Raw genomic sequence first — 26,727 nt, forward strand, 5'->3', positions numbered from 1 at the left:
TCTCCATATTTTGATAGTTTAAGGTGGTGCAGAGATAATGGGAATTAAACAGGAATTCTCATTTAGAAAAGAGCATGAAAATACTCATTTTTTTCATGTAGTACTTTACGTTAGGTAAATGAACCCATTAAATTTAGACATGGGAAATGTTCCTTTTCCTCTTTATTTCTATTTACACACACACACACAAAAAGGTATAGAATGTCATACTTTACAAAAGTCAAACAGATACTGTGTTTTACAAATATTGAATTTTGTGAGAAAAGCAGTAAGGTCATGGACTAAAACTTACTTTTTCATAATGTTCTATGGCTACTGACAAGGATTACAATATTTTTTCCCGAAGAACAGTAAGTTGTTTCACTCAATTTTCTACCAAAAATATGTCTATACACCAGAAGAAATGTTTATCAAGTGAGTCATGTATGCAAAAAGTCAACTCAAAATGAAGTATTCAGGTCATAGTAACAAGTAACATTGTAAATGTTGTGAAGCAAAACATTCCAATGTTTTGTCCTGAAGTGACTTGGATTTTGTTTTATATTGTATAATGTTTCAAAGTGGGGGAAAAAAAGATAAAATGTTAATATTTTATTTAAAGAAAAAAATCCTTTGACTTTAAACAATTATGAAGAAGTTCATGAAAATTTCAAATTTTATCATTTTATTCAAACTTAAAGTGAGAAAGTATAATTGTAAAATTCCCAGTGAAGAGGCTTTTGTGGCTGCTTTGCTCAAACTATCTGGAAGTCAATTTGTCGTCAGTCAAGATGAGCAGAGGGATGGAGCAGCTCTGCTAGGAGGAAAGGCTGGCACAGCTGGGATTGTTCAGCCTGGACAGGAGAAGCTTTGGGCTGAGCTCAGGCTGGCCTTGCAGGGCCTGAAGGAGCTGCAGGAAACATGGAGAGAGACAATTCCCATGGGCTGGAGGGACAGGACACAGGGAATGGCTTCCCTGTGCCAGAGGGCTGGGCTGGATGGGATCTTGGGCAGCAATTGTTCCCTGGGAGGGTGGGAAGGCCCTGGCACAGGGTGCCCAGATTTGCTGTGGCTGCCCCTGGATCCCTGTGAGTGCCCAAGGCCAGGTTGGACACTGGGGTTTGGAGCAGCCTGGGACAGTGGAAAGTGTCCCTGCCCATGGCAGGAGTTGGAAGTGGATGGGCTTTAAAGTCCCTTCTGACCCAAACCATTCTGTGATTCTATGAATATATCTGAACTCAACAACAAAAATATGACCTTGATTTCCAACACCAGCTTAAATATCTTCTTCTGGAAACACTCAAAGATGACAAAGCCATGGACTTGTCCAGAACAGGTAACACACTTACAAAAGTCTCTGATAATAAAATGACCTGTATATTTCTGTAGCAGTTGGAATTTTTGACCAAAACACCCAGAGAAATATTCAAGCAGGAAACTATTCTACTCCTAGATATCCAAAACACTATCCTTATCCCTTCTGTGTAACTTACAAGGATCTCAAGATCTGAATCTGCTAATTCGATCAGCTACATCTGGTCAAAGTAATACAATGGAAACTGAAATTATATCATGCCTTCAAGTTCTGTGTCTGTTTCTCAGGCAAGAGAGAGAGGAAAAAAAAAGTCTGAAGAGATTATTCAATCAATCAATTGCATATAGTGACACAAATTTTAAATTTGAGAGGAGGCTGGCTTTTGTAAATCAATGGTTTTGATGGTAGTGGGTGAAAGGCACATCTCACCCTGGTTTTATTATCTGCAGTGGACTATAAACTCCCTGAAAGAGGCAAGTCCTGTGGCAGAAATGAGTGTTTTTCTTGAGAATCTGCTCCTCAGGTGATTTAATGGGATGTAGAAGCAACAGAAGTTGCTGCCCCTGCCAGTCCAGCCCATTGCTGATAAACTGCCTCACAAACACCTTTTTTGTGGGTCAGTGGGACAGATAAGTTTGTAGGTGTCTGTGGGGAGTTTGAATGAGGTTTGGAGGATTGGAAAGAGATTTTTGCTCCTGAATTACAAACTCTGCCTTAAAATATTTATACTAATAATGCCTCGTATAGAGAGAAATTCAGGCATTATCATATATGGAAATTAGTCCAGTACTATTTAAATAGAATTTTTATAGATATTGCTGTCAGTAGCAGGCTTTTTCCTGAGCTGAAAATCTCTGCTTTGCACTAGATCACATTTTATATTGCAGAGCACACAAATGATTTCCACTAGTCGGGAGCAGGGAATCTTGCACTGTGACTGAGAAATGTGGCACATAATTATGGCCAACCATTTTGTCCTGTCCATATCCCTTGAATGCCAGATATATTGCAGCTATTCAGTATGCAAATCCCTGCTTTCCAAATCATTGTTGCCTTCAGCACTCATTATCTAATCATCTTTCTACACGACACACTGAATGAACAGAAGCATATTTCAAAGCACAGCATAAAATTTTCCTAATGCAGGGGACTGAATAAACTCCTGTGATTGCCTTGCACAGATCAATAAATGCTTTCCTAAAGGTTCAGTGAAAGGTGGGGACTCCTGGCAAAAAACAATTAGTAGTGAATGGTGGCCTGGAATGCAAATATACCCTTATCAACTCAGTTTGGATTGATTAACCTGAAAAGAGAACAAAACATCATATATTCATACTCAAGAATGTCTCGCTGGATTTTTCTGTGCATGAACCATTTAAAGGTCTTTCAGCACAGATTTGAAAAAAAAACACACCTGAAATGTAAGTGACTGAAAAAAGTGGCTGTTTCATATGCTGGAAGTATTTTTGCATTGTAGCCTTGAAATAGACTTGCATTCAGCAGGAAAAAAATAAAAGTTAAACTTTTTTTTCTTTTTTTTTCCTTCTTTTTTTTTATTTGTCTTCTTTTTTTTATTTTATTTTTATTTTTCTCTTTTTTTTTCCCCAAAAAAATTTTAGGGGTAACAACTTGACTTTGGATGTGTGCACTCAATGTGTAACTTTCCATTTTCTGTTCAGGCTCCAAAGAAGCACTTGCAGAATGGAATTATCCGTGGGTACCAGATCGGTTATCGGGAGTACAGCGCCGGGGGGAATTTCCAGTTCAACATCATCAGCATCGACACCACTGGGGACAGTGAGGTTTATACCCTGAATAACCTGAAGAAATTCACCCAGTATGGCATGGTGGTACAGGCCTGTAACCGGGCTGGGATCGGACCTTCTTCTCAGGAAATCATCACCACAACTCTTGAGGATGGTGGGTTGCTTGGCAAACAACTCTGATGGGACATATTGTTAATGTTGTTATTATTATTTTGTGTCTTTTTATCTTTGTCTTGGTTTAGGAAGACAGGTATCTGCTAGGTAAAATTACAATCAGAGGCTCTTTGGCAAAGATTTGGGAAATAGGAATAGCAGTTCTTTACTAGTATGTAATACAAAGCAAACAAACACAAAAAAACTCCCCCCCCACCAAACAACTACAGCATTAATGACAAACAACAACAGTACCAAGAACCTTGAGGGCTTTGTTTCACAAAACCCAGGGCAGTTTGGTTTCGGTGTCCCTGCAGGATCCTCAGAGCACCAAGCTGGAACAGTGGAAAAGTCCCGGGCTGGTAGCTGGGATGGCAGGGTGTCCCGGCAGGCAGGGGCAGGATGTCCCGGCAGCGCAGGGAGTGCAGGGTCACGCTGTAGCAAGAGGAGCAGCGCCGAAGAAGCTGAAGACGAGGCAGAATAGCGGCCCAGCTTCTGCTCGGCGTGCTTTGCGGCGGCTGAGATCCTCGAGGAGCGGCCGACACGCGTCTCCCGAACGCCGGAAGCAGAAAAGCACGCAGCTGCCTCAAGCTGTGTCTTTTACCTGCGTTATCTCCCCCTTCCACCTTTTGTCCATCTCTTTGTTTCAGCCAAGCACTCTCAAGTATCCAACACCCGGTCCCCTTGGCAACCCGTGGGGAAAAAATTCCCCAGAGAAAGAAGGAACAAACCCAACCCCCAACAATCTTGTTGCATTTCTTGTTTGATTAGTGATGGTTAAAGTAGGGATGATAAAAGAACAGTCTTTAGATAGAAAGGTATAAGAGAAGAGCCTGCTCAATGAGGCTGATTTTCATTGCAAGAATGAATTTATTTTACCAGCTAAATAAAAATAACCCCACTTATGTAATATATCCTGCTGTGAATGATGTTGACTGAGACAAAAAACTTTCATTAAGAAGCCAAACGCTCTGGTGTTCTCATATTTGCAACTCTTGTGGTCTCATCCTTGCCTCCAGAGTGATCTCATCATAGTTTTGAGAAGTGAAACTATGAAAGGTGAAGCAATATTGTAATTTTTTGTTGGATTGCTACTGTTTTCAAGTGAATCTACTGTGTAACCAGAGCTCTTGTACTGCGCTGTCCTGTCAATCGTAAGAGAGATTTGTGTTTTTTCAAGGATATCCAGTGACAGAAAAATCATTGCTATTTCAGGCAAAAATCACCCTGTCTAATCCAAGGAACAACATCGTTTTGTTTTTGTTTTTTTTTTTTTTTTTTCCAAACGGCATAAAAAGTACTTCTCAAACAATGAGAGGGAGTCCTCTAGTGGAAAAAGAGAAAGATCCCATATCCAAAAAAGAGAGTTCAGTATTTTAGAGGAGTATAACAGCAAATAATAATCCTAAAGGCCATGCAAGTCAGATTTTCAGCCACTGTAAATCAGCATCAGTGTCCTGAAACCAGTGCCAGCTTGGAATCTGACTTTTACATGGACAAAATGGAACATCACACATCTAAAATCCTCAAGAGCCACAGATTTTGAGGCAAGTTATTCATGAAAGACTGATACCTTTCTTTTACTCTAAATGTTTCTGAGCCTAGCTTGCTGCAAGACTTCAAAAGGCAGTATGTTCACACAAGCATATATTTTATATTATAATAAATGGGATTTTTTTTTTCCTTCAGAATCCAGCACGCTTACTTTTCTTAGAATTTTTTTTGGTTGTCAATCAATTTTGGGTCCCTCTTTTAGAATTCAAGATGCCATGAGCCAGTTACTAATTCTACTGTATTGCTTTGACAGTAAATGGCCAACAGAAATGCCTTAGATTTGTTTGATTTTTCCCAGTTTTTTAAAATATCAGCAAAAATATATTATGACCATTTTTTCCTATGTTTTTTAAAGACATGCCCATATTTTCCCCCTCCACCAAATTTAAAGGGACATTAGAATTGTCCACAAAGATGCAAATTTGCCTGCAAACTTAAAACAATATATTTAAATTGCTTACAGAATGTTCTGCACATTTCAGTGTCAGAACACAATTATATTTCAAAAAGAAACAACAAAAAGCCTATTAAAAGACGAGTCAGCAAGTAGGGAAACAGTACATCAGAAGTCATTCCAGGGAAAACAGCTGCACTTGCAGAAACGTGGATTGTAGCAAGAATAAAAGATTTGAATTGTTTAAATGTGTAATGGTAATTAAATACTGTGTGGTAGGATAGAGGGAAAAATAAAGGGTAGCTACAAGATGAATATTGAGTTGTTTTCATTATGTTAAAATGGTGAATATCTTCTTCCAGTGCCCAGTTGCCCTCCAGGGAATGTACAAGCCACTGCCACATCCCCAGAAACCATCTCCATTTCCTGGTCAACGCTGGCAAAGGAAACCCTGAATGGGATCCTGCAGGGATTCAGGGTTATCTACTGGGCCAACCTCTTGGATGGAGGTGAGAGACACCAATCTATTACCAAGTAAAAAGCTGTATGTGGCCTTTATAACATTTTCTCTCTGCTGTGAAGGCATTTTACTCCCTTTTCTTTTTGGTTTAGAGAAAACTTTGTCTACCTGGTGAGGGAGCAATTTTTCCTAGAGCCTGAACAGAGCAGCAAAGCTGCTTGAAGGAACCTCAGAGAAGGCTCCCACCATGGGTTTGCAACACTCCACTGGCCTCCCATGGTACCCAACGTGACCTGAACAAATTTCACCTCAACCACAGAGTCCAGAATGTTGGAGTTTTTTTAAAGAATGATGACATGAACCCAGAATAAACCCATCCAACCCGGGTTTTCACTATAATTTGATTGGTTATCTCTTTGCCTACTCGATCTGCTATCACTTATTCTTTTTGATAGGATGCATTTCCTCTCCATAGCTGAGGGCAAAAGAAGGAAATGTCTCTGGGAAAAGCTTGTTATTTCCATGCCAGCTTCTTCTGTTGTACTGTTTTGTACTCTTAGCATAATTCCTGGGGAAACGGGCTCCAGAGAAGAGGCTGAGTGAAAGGATCAAAGAAGAATTCTGATGCTTTACTAATCTGCAATTTATTGCATGGTGATAATTCCATGTATGGCCCTTTCTCATAAATTAAACAAATTAGTAGGTTTGAGATGCACATGACTTTATTCCTACTTGCCCTGTGGATTTTTCACAGCTGTCTCCCTTCTTTTGCTTTCATCCACCAGAACCACAGTTCACTCTAACCTGCAGTTGTGCAAATCCTGGCCTCTGTTAGTGTGGAAAGGGGAATTCGGAGTGGAATTGTGACCCAAAGGCCCATTGTCCCTGCTGGTAATGGTAGACTCAAAAATATTTGGAAATCAACCACCAATTCCTTTAAAAATAAAGATTAAAAATGTATGAGAAGCATACAGAAAAAATGTAGACATGTAGAGCATAAAATTAAATGTTTACAGTGACGCCTGTAGTTTTGGATCAGATCCTGTGTGGATATTATCCCATCTAAGCTCCTATGTGATGTCTTACAACATGATGAAAAAAGATGATGTTCATGCCATGCTTAAAAGTGGATTTTCTTTATTTATTCAACTTTATTTGCTGTCCTAAATATGTTCAAAGCTTTTTTGCCATATGGCTTGTACTTCTTAGCTTGCTGCAAAAATAAAAAAAAAAAAATCATATGAAGTACATCATCTTTCTGCAAGTAAATCTGATTTTACTGTGTTTAAATCTATTGTTAGCCAGTATAGCTCCTATCAAGTGCTTTGCAGCAGCACTCGCTGCATATTTTAAAATAAAGGGGAGTTTTTCTTCATTTTCCTTATGAGAAATAGTCTTTCTCATAACCAGAAAATCTTTATGAAGATAAACGACGTGCTCATTTTTTTTCTTTAGGGGATGTTTCACAATAATCTCTTCTTGTTATCTCTTCTTTATGAAAAATCTCATTACTTACAGAATTTCTTCAATTCTCTTCATCATTTTTTTTTTTAAATTGCAACAATAAAAAAAAAGTTTGAAAATGAAAAGTGGGTCTGCTTCAACTAGTAAGAGGTCAGGACATAAATGAATTTATTTTAATTCATTGTAATTCATTGCTGTTCTGTAATAATGAAGCGTTACTTGTCTGGGACACCCAAGATTTCCACAGCAGGTATCAACGCCTGGAAGAAGAGTGAACTTGGCAATAACTCCACTTCCTTTATATTTTCTTTTGTTTTATTTTATAGAGCTGGGAGAGATAAAGAATGTCACAACTACCCAGCCATCCCTGGAGCTGGATGGCCTGGAAAAATACACCAACTACAGCATCCAGGTGTTGGCTTTTACCCGAGCTGGGGATGGAGTGAGGAGCGAGCAGATTTTCACCCGCACTAAAGAGGATGGTAAGGAGTGAAAGCATTTTCCATTCCCACTTCCAGGAAATGCTTCCTTGTCTCAGGCAAATATTGTACACAGACATGCAGAAATTGAAAACTCAGTGCTGGGGCCCAGCACAGGGAGGACATGGAGCTGTGGGAGAGAGTTTAGAGGAGGCTCTAGGATGAGCAGAGGGATGGAGCAGCTCTGCTGGGAGGAAAGGCTGGCACAGCTGGGATTGTTCAGCCTGGACAGGAGAAGCTTTGGGCTGAGCTCAGGGTGGCCTTGCAGGGCCTGAAGGAGCTGCAGGAAACATGGAGAGAGACAATTTTCAAGGGCTGGAGGGACAGGACACAGGGAATGGCTTCCCAATGCCAGAGGACAGGGCTGGCTGGGATCTTGGGCAGCAATTGTTCCCTGGGAGGGTGGGAAGGCCCTGGCACAGGGTGCCCAGATTTGCTGTGGCTGCCCCTGGATCCCTGGCAGTGTCCAAGGCCAGGTTGGACATTGGAGCTTGGAGCAGCTTGGGAGAGTGGAAGGTGTCTCTGCCCATGGCAGAGGGTGGAAGTGAATGAGCTTTAAGGTTTCTTTCCAACCCAACCCATTCTGATATTCTATGAAAATGGGGAAAGGAGGAGAGACTTCTGGGACAATCTTATATTACTTAGATCCTAGTAAGAATATTATTTTCAGTGTATATATATATATATAGATACTCTTCCCTCAAAAGCAAAAACAAGAACAAAAAGTTCTTACCTTTGTTCCTAGACCAAAGCATGGAAAATTCAATTCACAATGCTGAAAGTTCAAGAAACTTTTAATCACACACAGACACGTGAGATCCCAAAATCACTTTATTGTAATTGTAACTATTATAATCACTTCAGGTCCCCTCAGTAGGATGCCATGCACTGATCTATTTCTGAAGCACTTAAATTCCAAATTCAGGGGAGGTTTTGTCCCTAACCTTTTTTAATGCCTTGAAAATGCAATGAGATGTATAAATATATTTTTGGATCCCCTGAATGCTTTTGAAAAACTGGATCAAGAGTTTTTGTGGTACAGATAAAAATGCCCACAGTCACTTCAATGAAGTTCCTTTAATAGTGTTTCATTTGTAAATTCTCCTGTGAGTTATACAATATGTTTTCAAGATAATTAGTCAATGGATTTTCCTTATTTATCCACTTTATTGGTCACTTGTGAATATATGAATATATTTGCCAACTTTTTTTATTTGCAATGAGATTTACAAAAGTGACAAGTGAGCAGGTTCAGTAAATTAACTGACTTGATGAATTTTCAGTGCTTTTTTGGCAATAAAAATTACATGATAAAAGTTATTAATTTTTTCCAATTAAATATTAAGGGACCCATTCTAAAATTTACATGCATTGTAAGATCACCTGGCCCCAGCTGTAGCTGTATCCAGGGGATACAGTAAATGAAAATTGCTCAGCTTTAGATTTGTGTGTCTCAAACACTGAATGTTCTGATATCAACCTAAAGTCCTTTAACAGTTCTTTTACTTCAGAGCACCCAGGTCCTGACTCAGATGCTCTTGGAACACCTAGTGCTTGGAAGTAGATGGATTTATTTCAATGAAAAAAAAAAATCTGAAATGTGAAATCTAAAATGTAAGAGAACTGCAAAACATGCTGCATTTTCAAGTTACTTTTTGTCAAGTAGATCCCAGCATAGCAAACCTTCCCTGAATTCTCTCTGAACACAAAGGCTCTCAGCCCTGAGCCATGGAAGTGAGATTTTAGCCACCAGGAGCCAGGAGTAGTATCCCACACTGGTCCAGGAGCTTGGGGACAGGCTGGTCTTGGGGACATCTTGTTTGTGTCAGAAGCATCAAACATTTCTTCTCCTCCTTCTCCTCCTTCTCCTCCTTCTCCTCCTTCTCCTCCTTCTCCTCCTTCTCCTCCTTCTCCTCCTTCTCCTCCTTCTCCTCCTTCTCCTCCTTCTCCTCCTTCTCCTCCTTCTCCTCCTTCTCCTCCTTCTCCTCCTTCTCCTCCTTCTCCTCCTTCTCCTCCTTCTCCTCCTTCTCCTCCTTCTCCTCCTTCTCCTCCTTCTCCTCCTTCTTCTTTTTCTTCTTTGTCCTCTTTGTCTTCTTCACTGTCTTCTTCATTGTTGTCTTCTTCTTCACTGTTGTCTTCGTCTTCTTCGTCTTCTTCATCTACTTCTTCGTCTTCTTCATCTACTTCGTCTTCTTCGTTCTCTTCGTCTTCTTCTTCGTCTTCTTCTTTGTCTTCTTCTTCATCTTCTTCTTCATCTTTGTCTTCTTCATCTTCTTTTTCTTCTTTGTCCTCTTTGTCTTCTTTATCTTCTTCATCTTCCTCATCTTCTTCATTGTCTTCTTTGTCTTCTTCTTCATCTTCTTCTTCATCTTCTTCATCATCTTCTTTGTCTTCTTCATCTTCCTCATCCTCTTCATCTTCTTCATTGTCGTTTTCATCTTCTTCTTCGTCTTCTTTGTCTTCTTCATCTTTGTCTTCATCTTCTTGTTTCCCCCTTAGCCCATCTCTTCCTCATTTGCTCACCCCAGTTCTTGGTGGTGGATCTTTTGCTGTCTCCATCTCTGGAATCAGACAGGCCCTGGTGAGGGGAGCACATTGTTTCAGACTGTTTGGCAGCTGTGCAAAGGCTCATCTCTCATCTTTAACCCTCCTGGCAGCCCATCAATAACTCTCCCTAAAGGCAGGCAGATGAAACTTTCCAGAGATTTTCTAATGCCACACACTGGTTCTATTCATTAAATGTTTTGTCCAGAAAACTAAATGGAAAAGTGTTTCAGAAAATACAAAGATTTCATCCTAAGCTTCACAACTTTTTATTAGGGCAGGAAAGATTTTGAGTGGAATATACAGAGACCTGCAGTTAAGAATAAGCCAGACTCAAAATCCTGGATCTAAACGTCCTGAAGGGTATGGAAATTAAAGAGGAAAAGAGCATTCACATTGCCAAACTCTGTGCACCAAACAGGTGCCTCATTCTTCAGATGAATGGACATTTCTACTGTAATTTTCTAAGGAAAAGTGTTCTGTAGAGGATAATTCAGTAAGACTAATTCCAGTGCACCTAAAAGATCCTGCCCTGAAGTGAGTTTAAGCACTTCCTTGGCATTTGAAATAAATTAATTGGAATCCTAACAGAGCTTAAAACTAGAAACCTTCTATCTCTGCTCCCAGACCTTCTATGGCTAAAATTATGACACAAGATATTCCACCCTGCTCTAATAAAATCTCAAAATCTGGGATATTTCTAAGTGTCTGCCAAGCCTTCCACATCATTATTGCTATGAGGCCATATCACCTCATTAATTCCTTTCTCCTTTTTTCAGTTTTTTTACATGAGAGGAAACTTTTCTTTGTAAAATCAGATGGTGCAGCATTTTCCAGTGCTGCTGGAAAAGCCAGTCATGGCCTCCTGTGACTTCTCTGTTGGTGTTCAGCTGAAGACATCAAACCAAAATTTCTTCTGGAGGCTTGAAATCTCCAATGAGGCAAAATAAGGGTTACCCGGGGAATGACACACTCTTCCTGGATGGAATGAGTTGATGCTTTGATTTCTTGTAATGTTTGATACTGATTTTGGACACCAGAGGTCAGACACTGCTGCTGATCAGCAAAGGAAATGGGAACAACTCAAGCAAATAATAGGAAATGAGCTTTCAAGAAATGAGCTTTCCTTTCAATGTCATCATATTTATGGGTTTATCTAACTTCCCCCCCCCCCCCCCCTTTTCTGAAAGCTGACTTCTGAAAAAGATGCCGCTCTTTTTGGAATTTCTCCTGGTAGAAAAATAAGCCAAGAAGAAATGTCCAATTTTTAAAAATGTATTCTGGTTTTGTCCCTTACCTTTTCCACTTTGCAGTTTCTAATAAGCTGCTCATCCTCTTCACCTGGAGACTTGATTTAATAAACTATTAAAAATTAAAGCAGCTCTTCCAATTCTTTTCCCTGCTGTGATCAAAATGCAGTTTGAAAGGCTTCTCAGTTTTGTAGCAAGAGGGAGTGTGTGTGACAATTTCCCTTCCTGCTCCTGTGCTGCAAATGAAATATGAGAGAACTGTGGTTGAAACAGGGAATTTGCTGCCTGAACCAGCGTGAAACATGACACAGCACCTTGGCTGGCAGCAGTGCCCCGACCTTGAGCAGACCATGGGAGGACACAGGCCCCAGAAACCCCTTCCTGCCCCATCCCAGGAAAGCTTCCTGCAGCTGGGAATTTGGTCTGGGTGTCTGTCAGAGCTGGCATCGGGGCTGGCTGTGACACAGGAGGATACACATTTCTCTCTCTTGTATCTTTTTTTTTGTTTGTTTTTTGGAGAAAATGCATTCCTGTGCACAGCAAGCTGTTTGTGTGCCACCGAAGGCTTTGCAGCAGTGCTGTGCTTCCAGTTCTCTGGCATTCAGAGCCAGGGGATAGCTGCAGCAGGAAGGAAAACAGTACCAAATCCCTCTGCCAGCCTCACTCTGCCTGAATCCAGAGAGATTTTCCTCCTCTCCTTCCTCTCTCTGGACCTCAAGCTTCCTGACCATTGGCATGAGAGGCACAGAGATCATCTGGCAAGATTTACATTTATTCTAAAATGATTAAGCAGAAATCCAGCCCAGTGCATGTTCAGTACTCCTTGGAGCAGAGCTCTGCTTGGGCTTGTTCAGCTGATGAGAGTGACTGGGCTCTGTGATTAAAAGTTGCCCTTGATGGCCCCTTAATGCACTTTTTTCTAGTGGTAAAGATCTCCAGTTTTGTCTTTTTTTAACTAAGAAGCAAAAGGCACAGAATAGTAAATGTTTCCCTCAGGAAACTAGCAGGATTTGATAGAAGTGGTGCACTTAATATGAAGCCAGCTGAGAGTAAATTCACGTGTGGATGTGTTTTGGCTAGCATAGATCTACATTGTAGTGGGATATCTACATGAACAAACAGGCAGCAGTCAGGAGTTGAGTTTATTTTGATTTTTCTAAGTGCAACCAGCAATAGACTAGTCCCGTGTCGTGCAGAATTAAAACCCTGTTACAGAACAAGGCTCAGATTTCTAATGTATTTGCAATATCACTCTTAATTGCACCACAGTCTGTGCATTTTGCCTGCCTGCTGCTCAGTACTGTGAAGAAAAATGGTGATAATCTCTCTGCTTATGAAAAGGAGAATGAGAAATTCCTGGAGCTCCTCCCCATTATCTGGCACATCTAAATGCTGTTTCCCAGGCCTGTCGTATCAGGATAATTGCCTGCTCTGCTTTAGCATTTCACTTGCACTGTCAGGAATACAAAGTGTTCTCCTCCACATGAAAGCAGGATGCTATTTCCGTGTTTTTCAAAGCCTTGCTAGCTGGAGAATGAGGCCATCTTTGATCTTAAATTTGCCACATCTGCTCCCTGGAAAGCTGCAAAGTTGTTTAGAAGCAGTCCTCAGCTTCTCTGTGCTCAGCCCAGGTTGTACTCTGGCTTCTCACTATAGTTTTACCCCTGGTGACCATGGAGGGGGGAGAAAAAAAGATCTATGGCATTGTACAAATTCAGTTTGTCTTTCTGGGAGCTGTGAGAGTCAGTGTGCTAAATAAAGATCCAGGGAGAATTCAGTAAGACAGCTCAGGTCTCTTGATACTGCTGGCTTAAAATGACTGAAGCCAGAAAGGCTGGGGATGCAATAGCAATGAGGGAAAATACCTTGTTTGGTTGGCAAGGCTCAGGATTTTCCTCTCCAGGATAAGGCAGGCACCACATTCCCCAACCACAACTTCTTCAGATGCCCAAAAAACCCAGTTTAGTAAGAAATGCTTCAGTTAATGCTGAGATAACTCATATGAGGTCCAGGAGATGGGTTTGACCAATGACTTTACCCTCTGGGCAGAGGACAGTGGGGGTCTCTGTGATGCCTTGGGAAGGCTGACCTGGAACAGAGACTGAACAGAGCTGGAGTATAAAATCAGATATTTATTAAAAGGCCTTTAAGGATACACCTTGGGCATGACAAGAGCCTGATCAGAGCCTGACCAGAGCTACACCCAAGGTGAACTCAAAATGGTCACAAAATGGATGACTGGTCATGAGGTGTCACACTTTTATAAGCTTTGGTCCATTTGCATATTGGGGTTTAATTGTCCAATTACAGCTTCAGGTTGTGAGGTCCCATCCTTCTTGTTTTCTCTCTTCAGCCCACCCTTGTTTGTGCTTTTGGGCCTGAAAACTTGTAACAGTTGTCCTTGGTCTTCAGCAGGAAAAGGATTTGTTTTGTCTACCTACTCTGTGAAGAGAGATGACTAACACTTAATACGAGGCTCAGAACTGCACCCCTAGGCATCACACAATCTGAAAAATGTGAACACAAAAACTTAAGGCATCATATGAAGCACCAGATGAGATTCAGCAGGATTCTTGCCAAGGAAATGTAAACGCTTCCACACACACAGTGGAATGACACCAGCTTTCATGTGCACAATCCAGCAGTGCAGCAAAAAGAGGACTAATAAATGAGTATTCAGAATAGTTTTTGCAACCCTGCAAAACTGCTGCCTGATTCCAACCCAGTGAGCTGGAGGGGTCCTTGGGTTGACAATTTTACTACACGGCTTCCTGACTTTCTTTCTGGCCCCTCTTTCTGCTGGTCTCACACCAGACAGCAACTCAGGAATGACAAGGAATGTTTCCAACATAGACCAAATGACTGGAAAATGCCAGATGAATTCTGAGCTAATCCCTCAACAGTCGACAGCCATGACCAATTACCATCAGAACCTGTCCCTGTAGATCACACCCTAATTTAACAATAAATTGCATTAACCTCATCCATCTATTTGCAGTGATTTCCAGAAAACATTGCTATCCATAAAGGAATCCTCCTGTGGGTTAGGTAATTACCCTGGAGAGCCAGCTTTCCCTCCTCAGCAGCAGGAGCAAATAGCATTTCTAATGAGCTGGGTATAAATAACAAGTTGGATGCTGTCAAGCATCAATATTTACTCTGCATTGGATAGAGCTGCTAACTGAATTAGCCCCTTTGCAGCGAGGGGCTGGGTTTGCATGCAATTATCATCATGACGTTCTCACTTGATGCCTAATTAGCTCTCAGCACACGATAAATAGAAAATGCACATCCAGGGACGTTGCACTGAGTGGTGCCTGTGAGTTTTCTCACATCTTCCAGGACCACCTATGCAGATGTAAAATTGAGGGTCTCCTCACATTATCTTTACACAAAAGATGAGCAAATTTAGGTCCCAGTCTGGCTGACTTCTCTTTATGGGCAAATTTCTATAGCAGCATAATATCTGTTTGCTTAATTGAGGTAGAACAATGGGTCAGAATTTATCTACAAATATCAGCTTGCTGGACAAGGGATTTTGTACCTCTGCTGCACAATAACTGTTTTCTGTGAAAGTAAAGAAAGCTGATCAAAGATTGCAATAGTAATTACCCTAGAAATTTTAACATTTTAGTAGTTTTACTTGAAATCGGACAAAAGGATCAGATTCCTCACAAAGCAGTAGTTCTGTAGAGAATAAAGTCCAGAAAACTGTTTCATTTTGTCTTTAATAACCTATGTAGCAATTATCAATATAACATACCTATTTTAATAATTTGACATAAATATTGACCACACGCAGTGCTAAAATATCTTTCAAATTCTTTTTTTTCCACAGTTTTTAAAATATATTTTCAAGCAATTTGACACAAGGTGTGTTTTTCAGGAAGTTTTAAACCCATTTATTCTGATGTTAAATGTAGCCCTTGTTTTGTTTAAGTACAAGTTTGTGTGTAATGTGATATTCCAGCGTGCAGGAAAAAAAAATATCTAGCAATTTTGCACATTAGTAAAAGACTGTTTTCAAAGCTGGAGAGCATGGTACAGTGTAATGTGTGTTTGAAAAACAGCACATGCTCATGAAATCAAAACCTTTCCCAAAATGCGAGGCTGCAAAGGTATTTAGTTAAGATTACGCTGCAAGATTTTAGCATTTCCGAGCTGAAGCTTTTTCTACGTTGTTTTAGACAGGAGGTTTGGGGTTTTTTAGCTCTTTCTCTGTGATAATTTTGATGGCTTATATAGATATCTGCTGTAGCTGGAGAAATAGATATAGTGCAGTGCCAGAGAGAGGTCTGAGCTGCTGAGGGCAGGGTGAGGGAAAAGGATTCTGTGTGGGGAGATGTCTGCTCACACATTGTGACCCTTGCTGGCCGCAAGTCACATCAGGCAGTGCAAAGTGCTCATTTACACCCCACTTCATTAAATTCACTGCTCTGCTCTGGATGTCCATTAAACTGTCCACATGTGTATTATTTATAACACTTTGGCATGGCTTGTGTGCTCAAAGCTGGACATTTATAATAATGTGTTGTTTGGCAATTTCTGTGACCATGGAGAAGATATGTTCATGTGTGCATTTGGATTCAAACTCAAAGGGGAAATTCAGGTTGGATCTAGGGAAGAAGTTCTTCATTGTGAGGGTGGTGAGGCCCTGACACAGGTTTCTCAGTGGATGCCTCATTCCTGGAAGTGTCCAAGGCCAGGATGGATGGAGCTCTGAGGAACCTGATCTAGTGGAAGGTGTCTCTGCCCATGGCAGGGATTTGGATGAGATTTCAGTTCCCTTCCAACCCAAACTGTTGGAACTCTAATCACTGAGAATTTTAGACTTTCTGTGCTGACAGGCACTGACCCCCAATAAAACACTGCATTTGACCTGAGGCCATGGAGAAGGCTTCCAAAATTGAGTGATAGCACTGGGATTATGGGTGTCTAGTTTGAACAGAAGTGTTTAATATCACATGGTGGAAAACTTCGAGGTTAAGGTTTTAGACTATACTAATATATATAAAGCAAGATCAAGGTTTTGGGGCTTAGGCTAGTCCTTCTTTTTCACCTTCTTCTTCATGGGTCTGGGTGGTATTTTGTAATTCAATAAAAAAATCCACATTGCAAACCATGGGTGGTTGCTTTTTGGGTTAAAAGTAAAAATAATTTAGGTGTCGTTTCTTAATTGGACAGTTTATCCTTAAAAGGCCTCGTAGAGAGATAGATACAGCTCCATTTTTACTTCCTTATAGATAAGAATTAATGAGCATCTGAGTCTGAACAAGAAATACTGGCTCAAGCATTTTATCCTGACTCTGGCAAAAAGAAGATAAAAAAGCAACACCAAACCATTCTTGGGTTCATTCTATGATTTTAGGCAGGCTGGAGGGGATATTTCATGAAAGCTTAACCACCAGTGGCAGGTTCTGCTTTGGGACCCTCTAAAGAAGAGTTTCTCCCCTCTAAATGAGGGGTTACAGCCCTCAAACCTTCTCCCTGCCATGGGCAGTGTGGAGGCTGCTCCCTAACACAGAGTGTCCATCTCAGTCCATGGGTGCACAGCCTCCAAACCAACACATTCCCCTTTTCCTCTTAACTCATCTGTTACCCTGGGATGATTGAATATCTGCCTTTGGGCCACTCTAACACACTTTGCTTTCCCAGTTCCAGGTCCTCCCGCTGGAGTTAAAGCAGCTGCTGCCTCAGCCTCCACGGTTTTTGTGTCCTGGCTGCCTCCCCTGAAGCTGAACGGCATCATCCGGAAATACACCGTGTTCTGCTCACACCCCTACCCCACAGTAAGTGCCGCAGCCCCTCTGTGCGGGGCTGACACAGAGCATTTGCAGAGACCAGTCCTTGATCTCCTCCCTGCCGCTCCCTCTCTTGCCTTTTGCTCACCCTGAGCAAGGCTAAAGGGAATTCCGGGAGCTACAGAGAGGAGTGAGAGTTGAATTCGTTTTTTTCCACCTATCAAATTTTTGTTTAAAACCTATTGTAGAGCATTAGCTCACAAATAATTTCAAAAGATGCATTTCAGTTTAATTATTTCAGTTGAAGCTGAGTATTTTTCAAGGTTTGGTTAGTTTAGAATGTAAAAAGTTGCATTTTCCATGACCAGCTGCACGAGCCCTGTTGCAGCTGGAGGCATGAATTTATTTACCCTGTTTTCATCTAAGTTCCTGCCTTTTTGGCTTGAGTATTCATGTGTGAAGGAACATAATGACTTATAAACAAATATATTTGCTTGTCAATAGGCTTATTTATGCCTGGAGTATTTGCCCATTCCAGCTCTATGTGCTTTTAATTGCTAAGAAAGTGACAGGAGGAAATTTGAATTGAGTATCAGGTTATCTTTCTTCCTTTCTGAATCACAAAGAAATTCAGCAATCTTTAAACACAAGGGCCAATTGCTCTCCCTAAATACCCATGCATATTTATTTTCATGTGGATTGAAAAGAATACTTACTTATTTTATATCTGACATTTGGATTTATGTTTTATCCAAGGTTTGGATTTTAGTTTTAAGCAGGACTTCCTGCCAAAGGTAAAAAAAATGCAATCTTGGTTTAAAAGGCCAGGAAAATATTGTTTCAGAAATTTCCAAAAGTGCTTCAGGCATGTGGAAACTTCTCTGCCCCTAAGGCTGGGGGTTGGAACAAGGTGGTCTTTTAGATCCCTTCCAACCCAAACCATTGTGTGATTCTCTGATTTATGTCTTGGGATAACTGTCTCCTAAATCAAATAATATCCTAATTGTAGCAAACAAAACCATCTTTATCACACCTTTAAATGTAAACTAGCTGGAGATTTCCCATCACAATTCATACATTTCTAAGGCACTCAGTGGGTTAAAGAGGTCAGAGTTTAGAGGACAGCTCTGAGTGGGGATCAGGCACTTCTCTGGGGGCTTGGAGAGAACACCAGATGGTGCTGCTGCCTTCTCCTGATACTTTCCATGCACAAAGCTGCAGTTCTTCTTCCCGGGGCTTTGCTGGCAACATTTTTTTTCCCTATATTTACATCCCCAAGAAAATAAACATCCTCAGCTAAAAATATTATTCTCTACCATGTGAGTCTCTCACATGCAAAACTTCCTATTTTGTGGTTACCTTTTGGAGTACCTCGGAGATGGACAATGACAGGAACAGCTGCTCTTTTTTTTTTTTTTTTTTTTTTTCTGCTCTTGGCCTGAACAGAATGTTAGTGTTGTATTTTGTGGTGCTCATTATGCAGGGGTATGTGTGAACCATCAAGGAACCATACCTTGGCCCCAGGTAGAGGGAGTTGGAGGTGTTTGTGCTCTTTTATTAATTGGTGATGAATAGTTCTGAAAGGTGTCCCTGCCCCCAGGACAGATGATCTTTAATGTCCCTTCCAGACCAAACCATTCTGTGATTCTATGAGCCTGCTGCTACCTTCCTGCAGGTACATATTAAATATATATATGCACACACAGATATATGTATAAATATGTTCAACGTGTATCTATGAATCCCTGTTCCAGTGTTCTGCAGATCAGCAGGAGCTGTGGCTTGCAGAGATCTTCTGTACCAGCCCTGTGTGCTGAGTGAGGCAGGGATTACACTGGGGGCTCAGCTTCCAGAAGCCCAGTTGGACGTTTTTAAACAAATGCAAGCCTTCGGGACATATTTAATATAGGACACACTCCCTCAGCTTTATTTCTAACAAAATGCTTTGTTATCTTTTATTCTGGAATGAATTATGAGCTAAAAAGCTGTTTTATTCAGGGCTGCTTTGCAGTGAAACAAGCCTGCTGCAGAGCTGCTCAAATGCCAACACTGCTGTGCAGATACACTTAATATATCCAGGGAAGTTCTTGTTTGATTCACTGCTGGCAGAGACAAGTAGCTGACAGAGGGAGAGGTCTTAAATTAGGCTGAGGAGGAGAATAAATAAAAGACCTGTGTCTTTATCATCTCTTCTGCCACCATAAGTAGCAAGTGCTGTAGCTGCAGGTATGGAGTCCTAAAAACTTCATCCATCAGTCACAGCCCTGGCTGCAAAATAACTTTGCTAAAAGTCTGCTATTCAAGCAGAAAAGGCAAACTGGGTTTTCAGGCATCCGTGAGAAGAGAAAAGGACAGGGTTAAAGGTAAACTGATGGGGAAGATGCATTCTTTGCAGATTGTGTTTTATTGCTGAGAACAAGTCAATACAATAGATTTTAGACAGGTTAACAATACTTTACACAAGAACACTGCTTCGGTGTTTAAGTCACCAACAGGAAAAATAATTAACTCTGTTGGCTGTATTGTGCATATTTTTATTACAAACATAACAACTATACAACCCTGACATATTATAAAATGAAGATTTGCTGCCTCTTGCACTGTTCAGTTTGCTTTGCAAAGGCAGAACCTTTAAAACTCCTGCTGCCTCTGTATAGAACAAAAGGCATTTCCTCTATAAAATAATTTGAGCCCTACGGACAGTACTTGCCTGGAATGCTTCAAAACACAAATATGATTAATGTGTGAAAAATGGAAAAGATTCTCCACTGCAGTCTATTCTCTGGCCAAGATAAAGGGCAAGCAAGGAGCCAATTTCACACTGTTTAATTGTTGTGTCTATAGTATTCTACAGGCACAATTAGGCAAAACTTTCTCCTTTTTTATTCTGAAAATGTAGAAAAAAATACAGAAATATGACACTTCACAGATCCTTCATTCTTCAAATATAAGAAACAGAATATGCTAGAATTTAAGTTAGAAAATTATCCTCTGTGCTAACTCATAGCTTACATTCTTGCTACTCCCTACTTCTACCTCATCCATGTCCAAATTTTGTAGGGTCTGGCTTCTTAAGACCACCTGTAATGGTCCCATGGTGACCAGATTCCTTCTAAGAGTGATGATTCTCATGGCACTGGCAGGATGCTCATGGCACTTAACCCTGCCCAGCTCTCATGTAAGTGCTGTCACTGCTGTCCCATCCTGGCAAGGGAATTTTTCCCCATGGTGCCACACACATGGAACACAGTTTGAATCCTAGCACAGAAATTAGGCCAGTTCAATTCCTGTTGGTTGTGCAGCCTCAGGGATTTTTGAAGTGCAACAGAAAAGGAGATTTGGGGGTTTTCTGAAGAAAAAAGGTGAAAAAAACCCAAACCAAACCAAAAAGCAACCACCAACCTCTTGTTGCATTCAGGTCAGTACAATGCTTGAGGAAGAGTCCATGGGATTAGATTAAATAAAATTTAGATGTCAGAAGGTGCCTGGAGAAGGTCACTGTGACACACAGGTTACCCAGCCTGGGAAACTTTGATCTCAGAACAGGTAAAAAGCATCTCCCAAAGAAGCAGGAGAGTGCTGAAGGCAGGAGAAGGAAGGTTTAGGATCAGGATTTTCTGGTGCAGGAAGGGATGAGAAAGTTCCTATGCACAAGGACAAAGAATTTTTGATGTGGGAAATTCTGATCAGCTGGGGGAAAAAATTACCATGAGATCCTGGTCAAATACTGAGCTGGGGCCCAGACTGTGAGATCTCCACACATGGAAATCTTCAACACTTCATGCGACACGTCCCTGAGCAACCTGATGCAATTAAACTTGCCTTGAGAAGGGGGTTGGACTGAGTGACCTCCAGAGGAACCTTCCAACCTCAAATTTATTATTATATGGCAGTTAAAAACTGGAAAAGTTGGTCAAAATCTGTATACAGCAAGGGAAACCAGGCAGTGGTAGAGCTAATGTGTAACTCTCTGAGGAAAAGAAACACATCAAAGTGACACCAAGATGTCTCATAGGTTAAAAGTCTCCAATAAAACTCATATGGCATTTTACGCCACTGGCAGGACTGTTTGTCTTTCCTATCTGAACACTTTCTATGCACAGTCTCCCAAACAAGTTCTGCTTTTAGCTCCCACTATCAGGAAATCAGAGAGTGGGAGTGAGGTCACCTTATTTCAAATCTTAAGTGAGTTCCACATGAGTGGAGGAAAGACAAGAACCAACTGACTGTGTCCTGAAAAGGAAAATCACCGAGAAAGGAGAATGATCTCTATTTATTATACTTTTATAGTGCAGTTCTACTTACACAACTTCTTTCCATTAATCTCCAGGCTTTCCATGGAGAAAACATAGAGTGATGCACAAATTAATGACCTGCTTTGCTGAAAACAGCAGGAAAATCCTGTTTAATGTGTTTGCTCCTATTAGTGAGTGACCCACCAGCAGATTAGCAAAACCCAAACAGCAACAACAACCATAATGACTTACACTTTCCTAATCAACAAGTCAAAACAGACTTTAATATGTGTATTTCTGATTGGGTGATGTCATACCATTCGTTGACACTGAAATGATTTTTCTGGTCTGTATTTTCTCATCTCTTTACCTCACTTTCTAGCACAAGTACCCAAAGATTGGCAAATATGACAAGAGGCTTGCAAAACATACAGGTGTATATTTAAAACCCAACATTTCTAATAAGAAGAATCAGTTTATTCTCTGATCTTTAAGGGTAGTTTTGACAGTAGTTTTGAAATGTTGGTTGATGAAACTGTTGCTTAGCTGTGGGATTCTGCTAAGGGGTGATTTGTCCCTCAAACCCACCTTTTACTGAGGTCTCAAGAGACCAGAAGCCTGAGGGATGGAAGGAGAAGAAATTCCAGAACTATTGAATCAGACGAATGGAGTGAGAATATTCCTGCAAAGATCACAAATGATGCTGTCATGATAAACTGGATTAGCTGGATGAGGAACCGGAGCACAAAGCAGACCCCAGTGCTGAAATCGGGGTGATGATTAGGAATTATCTCATAGTGCAAACCCTACAGTCGGCCCCAGATACCTGTGTTGGAAAGAATCTTTGAAAACTGTAATCTACATTTCTGGTATTCTCCAAAAGGTGTAGAAAGATCCAAAAGCTGAAAACCCAGCAGAGATTCATGTTGGCCTGGAAATATTTCTGTGAAACAGTTGGGTTTGGAATAGGTGGTAGATGAAGAGGTGCAAAGCAGCGATGAAGAAGAGGGAAATGATCCTATATTTGGCCAAAGCCCAAGTCAATTTACTTTGGAACATAATCAGTATTGGAAACTGACCAACATCTGGGGCAGACAGTTACTGATCTTTTTGATTTGCTTATTTTTCTGTGAGAAACATACTCTTAAGCCTGTTAGACTTCTATATTTGTTTCATTTTTTTGCTTTTATTTAAACCCCCTAAGGGGAAAATACATTATGTGATTTAACCAACATACACAGGAGACTCTGGGGTTGTCCTGTGGAAGAAGAGAGTAATTGCTCCTCTTAGTTTGTAATTCACAGACTCTAAGTTGGATTTAATACATCTGACTTCAGACACCTTGAATAGAGTCACAAATACTTATTCTGGAGTCATCAAGGATTTCCTTTCATTAAGAAAAGAAGCTAGATGTCTGTGATAAACTGGATAAATCTCCTAAAAGTTTCCTTTCTCTTTGTTTAGTCTAGAGAAAGTATACATGCTTATCTTAAACCAGCTGATCTACAACATAAACTAGATGTGGAAGTATATACAATTATCTTAAACTTGATCTTTAAACTATTAGCTGTCATAAATTCCCATCATCCAGGTGTTTTCCACTCAATTCTTTCAGGCAGACACAATTTTTGTATTGATTTTTGCATAGGATCTGTCTGAATTCTAACTTTGGGTTTGCATCACACTTTCTGATCCTCATTTCCTCTCCAGATTAAAGACCTGGATAAAAGAAAACTTTGGAAAATAGAGTTGATGCAGTTATAAGGCAGAACTTACTTGTTGCTACATACTGTGGATCTTTCAGTGGTTAGAAGGATGCTGAAAGTTTCTTGGAGAAAAGGAAAAAGTAGCTGGTAGAAGTTGGCTAAGTAGACAAAGTTACTGTTGAAAAGAAGTCTATTTAGAGTCAGCAGATTCTGTAAGGTTGAATTTTAAATATATGTTCATTGATTTGTGTATTACAAGCAGTATTTATCACTGTATCTATATAGAACTTTTTACAGCGTGAAGATATTTATGCTTATTAATTCCTGTGTGCTTTATTTAGCATAGAAATAGTGCATAATTTGGGGGTTATTTTAAAACCTTATATTGGATGGTATTTAAAATGTGTCTTTTTTAATATACCACATGTTCTATTTTTAGCCTTTTTTGTCGTTGTTTCGCATCTTTGGTGCCAGCTCCCAAACACAGTACATTCATTATTTTAATTGCTTTGTCAACTTTACATTTTTTGCCTATCTTATTTTTGTCAGAGAGCAGACCTCAGGAGGGATGTGACAGAGTATAAATTGATTCTGAAAATTTGCTGGTTTATATGATTTTTAAAAGGTCTCCTTGTAAAGCCCCACCAAAACAAATTTGATATTGATTTTTTCATAAACCTCCCTTCTTGTCTCACTACCTGGTCTCGCACCCAGGGATATCAATACAGTCTGTCAATAAGTCCTTGATGTCCTGACCTTCCCGTGGTCACCAGCCTGTGACACCACCACATGCTGCTTCCCTCATCACGAGCCTGAGGGACTCTCCAGGAGATGCTCCAAAGGTACAGGCAGGTGGTGGACCTGGAAGTCCAGACAGTGGGTTTTCTTCCAGGGGTAATACCTGGAAATGAGAATTCAGGAGGAGCTGAGGGAGCTCCAGGTGTTTATCCTGGAGAAAAGGAGGCTCAGAGGGGACTTTCTGGCTCTCCGCAACTCCCTGACAGGAGGGAAGAGGCAGGTGCAGGGTTAGGCTCTGCTCTTAGGACAAGAGGAAATGACCTCAGACTGCACCAGGAAAGGTTCAGCTTGGACATAAGGAAGAATTTCTTCATGGAAAGGGTGCTCAGGCCTTGGCAGGGGCTGCCCAGGGAGGTTTGGAGTGCCCATCCCTGGAGGTGTCCAAGGAAGGCCTGGAGGTGGCACTCTGTGCTCTGGGCTGGGGACAAGGTGGAGATGGGTCACAGCTGGGACTCCATGGGCTGGGAGGGCTTTTCCAACCTCAAGGATCCTGGGATTCTTTGGATTGTCAGGATTTTCCTGCCAGTTGGAAGGCAGGGACCTGCCCCTGTTCTTCCCAAAATTTCCATCTAAAACTTTCTAACATTTCAGTTCCACAATTAAGGTGAAGAAAAAAAATAAAGTTACAATCTTGTGTGGCAGTTGCATTCACTTTTGTGCACAGCTTCTGTTTGCAACAGTTACCTTCAGTAATGCTGAGTGAAAAACAGATGCCACCTTTCCAAACATGAGCCAACACCTGAACAGAAACCCTTTTTAGACCAAAGTGGCAGCCAAAAGCCTTACTGGAGACCATGGTCCAGGATCAGTGGTTATTTGGAGCTTTGAGAGTCTGTCCATCTGTGAAAGGAAGGGAAAAGCCAGCAGTCCTCAAGAAAAGTACAATTCGTGACCTCAGGCAGACTTACACACCTTTAGGGAGTTCACTGAGAGGGCACAGCAGTGTTCTGTCTGCTCTTCTCAGGGATGCAGAACTTGAAGTTCATTCTCTATAAATACAGACATGTATTGATTTTTTATTATTCCAGTTTGCTTCCAGGTAGAAACAACTTAGTGTAGCCCCCAGTACTGGTTAACTTGTGAGTCCTGGAGACTCTAAAATGTGATTTTTAGAATAAAACATCTTAGTACTCTCTGCCCCTCAAGTTCTGTGTTGAGTTTTGGGCCTCTCACATCACAAAAGGACCTTGAAGTGGTGGAGTGTGTCCTGAGAAGGATCTGAAAAACAAGTCTTAGGAGCAGCAGCTGAGGGAATTTGGGTTCTTCAGTCTGGAGAAAAGAAAGTTCAGGAGGGACCTCATTATTCTCTACAACTCCCTGTAAGGAGGTTTTAGCAAGGTGGGGGTCAGTCTCTTCTGGCATGTCCAAAGTGAAAGGATGAGCAGAAATGGCCTGAAGTTGCACCTGAGGACATTCGGATTGGATATTAGAAATGGAAATTTCACTGAAAGAGTGGTCAGGCCTTGGGATGACCTGCCCAGGGAGGTTTGAAGTCCCTGTCTGTGGGAGTGCCCGGGATGTGGCCCTTGGGGACAGGGTTTGGGGTGATGCTGGGTGATGCTGGGGCTGGAAGTTCTCTCCCAGCCCCGATGATTCTGTGCTTTCCAGGAGCAGCAATGCCTGAGGTAGGGCAAGGTAGACAATTCTGTGATGGAATTGTACAAAAAGATGGAGATCATGGTGGTTTTACCACGTAGAATTGAAGACTTTCCTTAATTATTCATGAAGCTCAGTGCTTGTTCTAGGCCTGATCTGTACCAGTGACGAAGCAGGGCCCAAGGAGCAGCACCTGGGCCCAGGAGGATGTGATGCTGACTGAAGTCAGTCTACACTGCTTAGCATGAGCCCCTCCAAAGCAGAATTGTTTTGAAAAGAGCCATTTAGAGCAGCACAAAACTGAGCTAGAAACCAAGTTAAAAATCAGTGTGGATCACTGGGATGGAGTGCTCAACTCACTGCCTGGCTCTCTCCCATTCTGCAGTGGAGCTGAGCCCAGAGGACGGATGTTTGTTGAGAGAGACCCAGCTATGCAAACATCATTTCACTGATTTAACTCAGGCCAGATACAACAAACTCAATGCTGTTCTGTGGGAGGCTGCAAAACCAGAGGCTCCTTGTTGTGGGCAGGAGGGAGCGGCCTGAGTGTCCCTCCTGAGCCCACTTCTGTTCAGTGGCTCCATTACTGACCTGGATAATGAAATAGAGAGGCTGCCTGTTAAATTAGCAGGAGAGACAAGGCTGGGAGGGATTGCATGTACACAGGTGACAGAAGCAGAATTCAGGCAGGTCTTGATGAACTGGGAAATTGGTCTGGAAAAAGTTGGATGAAATTTAGCAAGAAAATGGGGACCCTGAATAACCAAGTGCAAAAGTGCTGTGTAGAGAGCAATTCTCTTGATTCTTCAGAAGAGGATTTTGAGGTTATTGCACCTCCCAAGATGAACATTAACAGCCTTTATAATCCAGTCCTGAAAAGCCAAATGAGAATCCCTGGAATTGTTGAGTACAGGTTTGGAAACTGTGAGAAAGCTATGGACCATCTCTAGACACTCTGAAGGATAACAGAAGATATTATTAGAGAAACTGATAGAGAAAATGGGATTTCTGGACAATGTTGAAAGCACCAGAGTTATTTAGTTGTAAAAAGATAAGGGTACTGGTGGGGAAAGGAACGATAAAACTTCATGCAGATTAAAGACTGGTGCAAAGATCAAGGTAATAATCTATTCTTCATGTTCCTAATAGACTGGAAAAGAATCCATGGGTTGAAACTGCAGCAGAAAACTCAAGCTCGATTAAAAAAAATTATTTCTAATCATGAGATTAGTTAAGCAGTTGAATAGGTCATGCAGCCTAGAGAGTTGCAAAATCTCCTTTTATTGTAAGTCT

The 26,727-nt window shown here is 41.1% G+C and overlaps 1 protein-coding gene across 5 annotated transcripts in view; it reads left to right on the plus strand.

The window, feature by feature from the left end:
* DSCAM (DS cell adhesion molecule) overlaps nt 1-26,727 on the plus strand; it is a 384,919-nt gene that overhangs the window by 291,809 nt on the left and 66,383 nt on the right. For all 5 annotated transcript variants that reach the window (XM_066177133.1, XM_066177137.1, XM_066177136.1 and 2 more), the window contains 4 exons: nt 2,974-3,214; nt 5,524-5,670; nt 7,412-7,567; nt 17,014-17,147. In XM_066177133.1, the coding sequence (XP_066033230.1) occupies nt 2,974-3,214; nt 5,524-5,670; nt 7,412-7,567; nt 17,014-17,147 (678 nt within the window). The remainder of the gene's footprint in view (nt 1-2,973; nt 3,215-5,523; nt 5,671-7,411; nt 7,568-17,013; nt 17,148-26,727) is intronic.

Source organism: Chamaea fasciata, unplaced genomic scaffold (assembly GCF_029207755.1).
Source record: "Chamaea fasciata isolate MVZ Bird 193981 ecotype frontalis unplaced genomic scaffold, bChaFas1.0.hap1 SCAF_2, whole genome shotgun sequence".
NCBI lineage: Eukaryota > Metazoa > Chordata > Aves > Passeriformes > Sylviidae > Chamaea > Chamaea fasciata.